General features: G+C 62.2%; 1 protein-coding gene across 1 annotated transcript in view; it reads right to left on the bottom strand.

Annotated features, from left to right (window-relative positions):
- Positions 1-431: 431 nt before the first annotated feature.
- The window catches only part of ZSCAN4 (zinc finger and SCAN domain containing 4), a 68219-nt gene continuing 67891 nt past the window's right edge, over positions 432-759 (bottom strand). Inside the window, exon 5 of the mRNA XM_011958243.1 lies at positions 432-733. Within this exon, the coding sequence (XP_011813633.1) occupies positions 432-733 (302 nt within the window). The remainder of the gene's footprint in view (positions 734-759) is intronic.

Below are 759 nucleotides of genomic sequence, written 5' to 3' on the forward strand. Positions count from 1 at the left end.
GCAGAGTGGACACCACCCACGCGTCCATCCAGAGAGGAAGGGACAAGCAGAATCAGTCTCCATGCTGTTACCGCCGCAGGTTCTCACCTTGCCACGCAACAGAAACTGACACAAGGCCAGACACACTTCTCCCAGATAAGGTCTATTAAGGCCGGTGCGGTGCTCACGCCTGTAATCCCAGCACTTTGGGAGGCGGAGGCAGGCGGATCACCTGAGGTCAGGAGTTGGAGACCAGCCTGGGCAACATGGCGAAACCCGGTCTCTACCAAAAATAAAAAATAAAAAATAAAAAAAAATTCGACGGTGTGGTGGCGGGCACCTGTAGTCCCGGCCACTAGAGAGGCTGAGGCCTGAACCCGAGAGGCGGAGGTTGCAGTGAGCCGAGATCGCGCCTCTGCACTCCAGCCTGTGCAAAAGAGCCAGGCTCCATCTCACATGTACAGTTTATTAAGACCCGGGAAGGAGGCTCTCGGGCTCCCGAAGGCGGGTCCTGCTCGGTCTCCAGGAGGGTCCCGCGTCAGCGCAGGTGCGGCGGGTGCTGGCAGCGCACGCGGAGTAGAAACGATGCCCACATGTGCGCGGGGCGCGGAAGACACCGGCAGGCTCCGCCCTGGGGGCAGATTTCCGCGGTAGGAGGCGGCGCAGGCTGCGGCCGGCACCTCCCGGCCCCGCGCACGTGTCCAGACTCTGCCCGTCTCCACTTCCTCCCGGCACCTGCGAGGTCTCCGCGGGGCTGGCGCCAGTGAGGGGGGAATAATC

The sequence above is a fragment of the Colobus angolensis genome, unplaced genomic scaffold (assembly GCF_000951035.1).
Source record: "Colobus angolensis palliatus isolate OR3802 unplaced genomic scaffold, Cang.pa_1.0 Scaffold462, whole genome shotgun sequence".
Lineage (NCBI taxonomy): Eukaryota > Metazoa > Chordata > Mammalia > Primates > Cercopithecidae > Colobus > Colobus angolensis.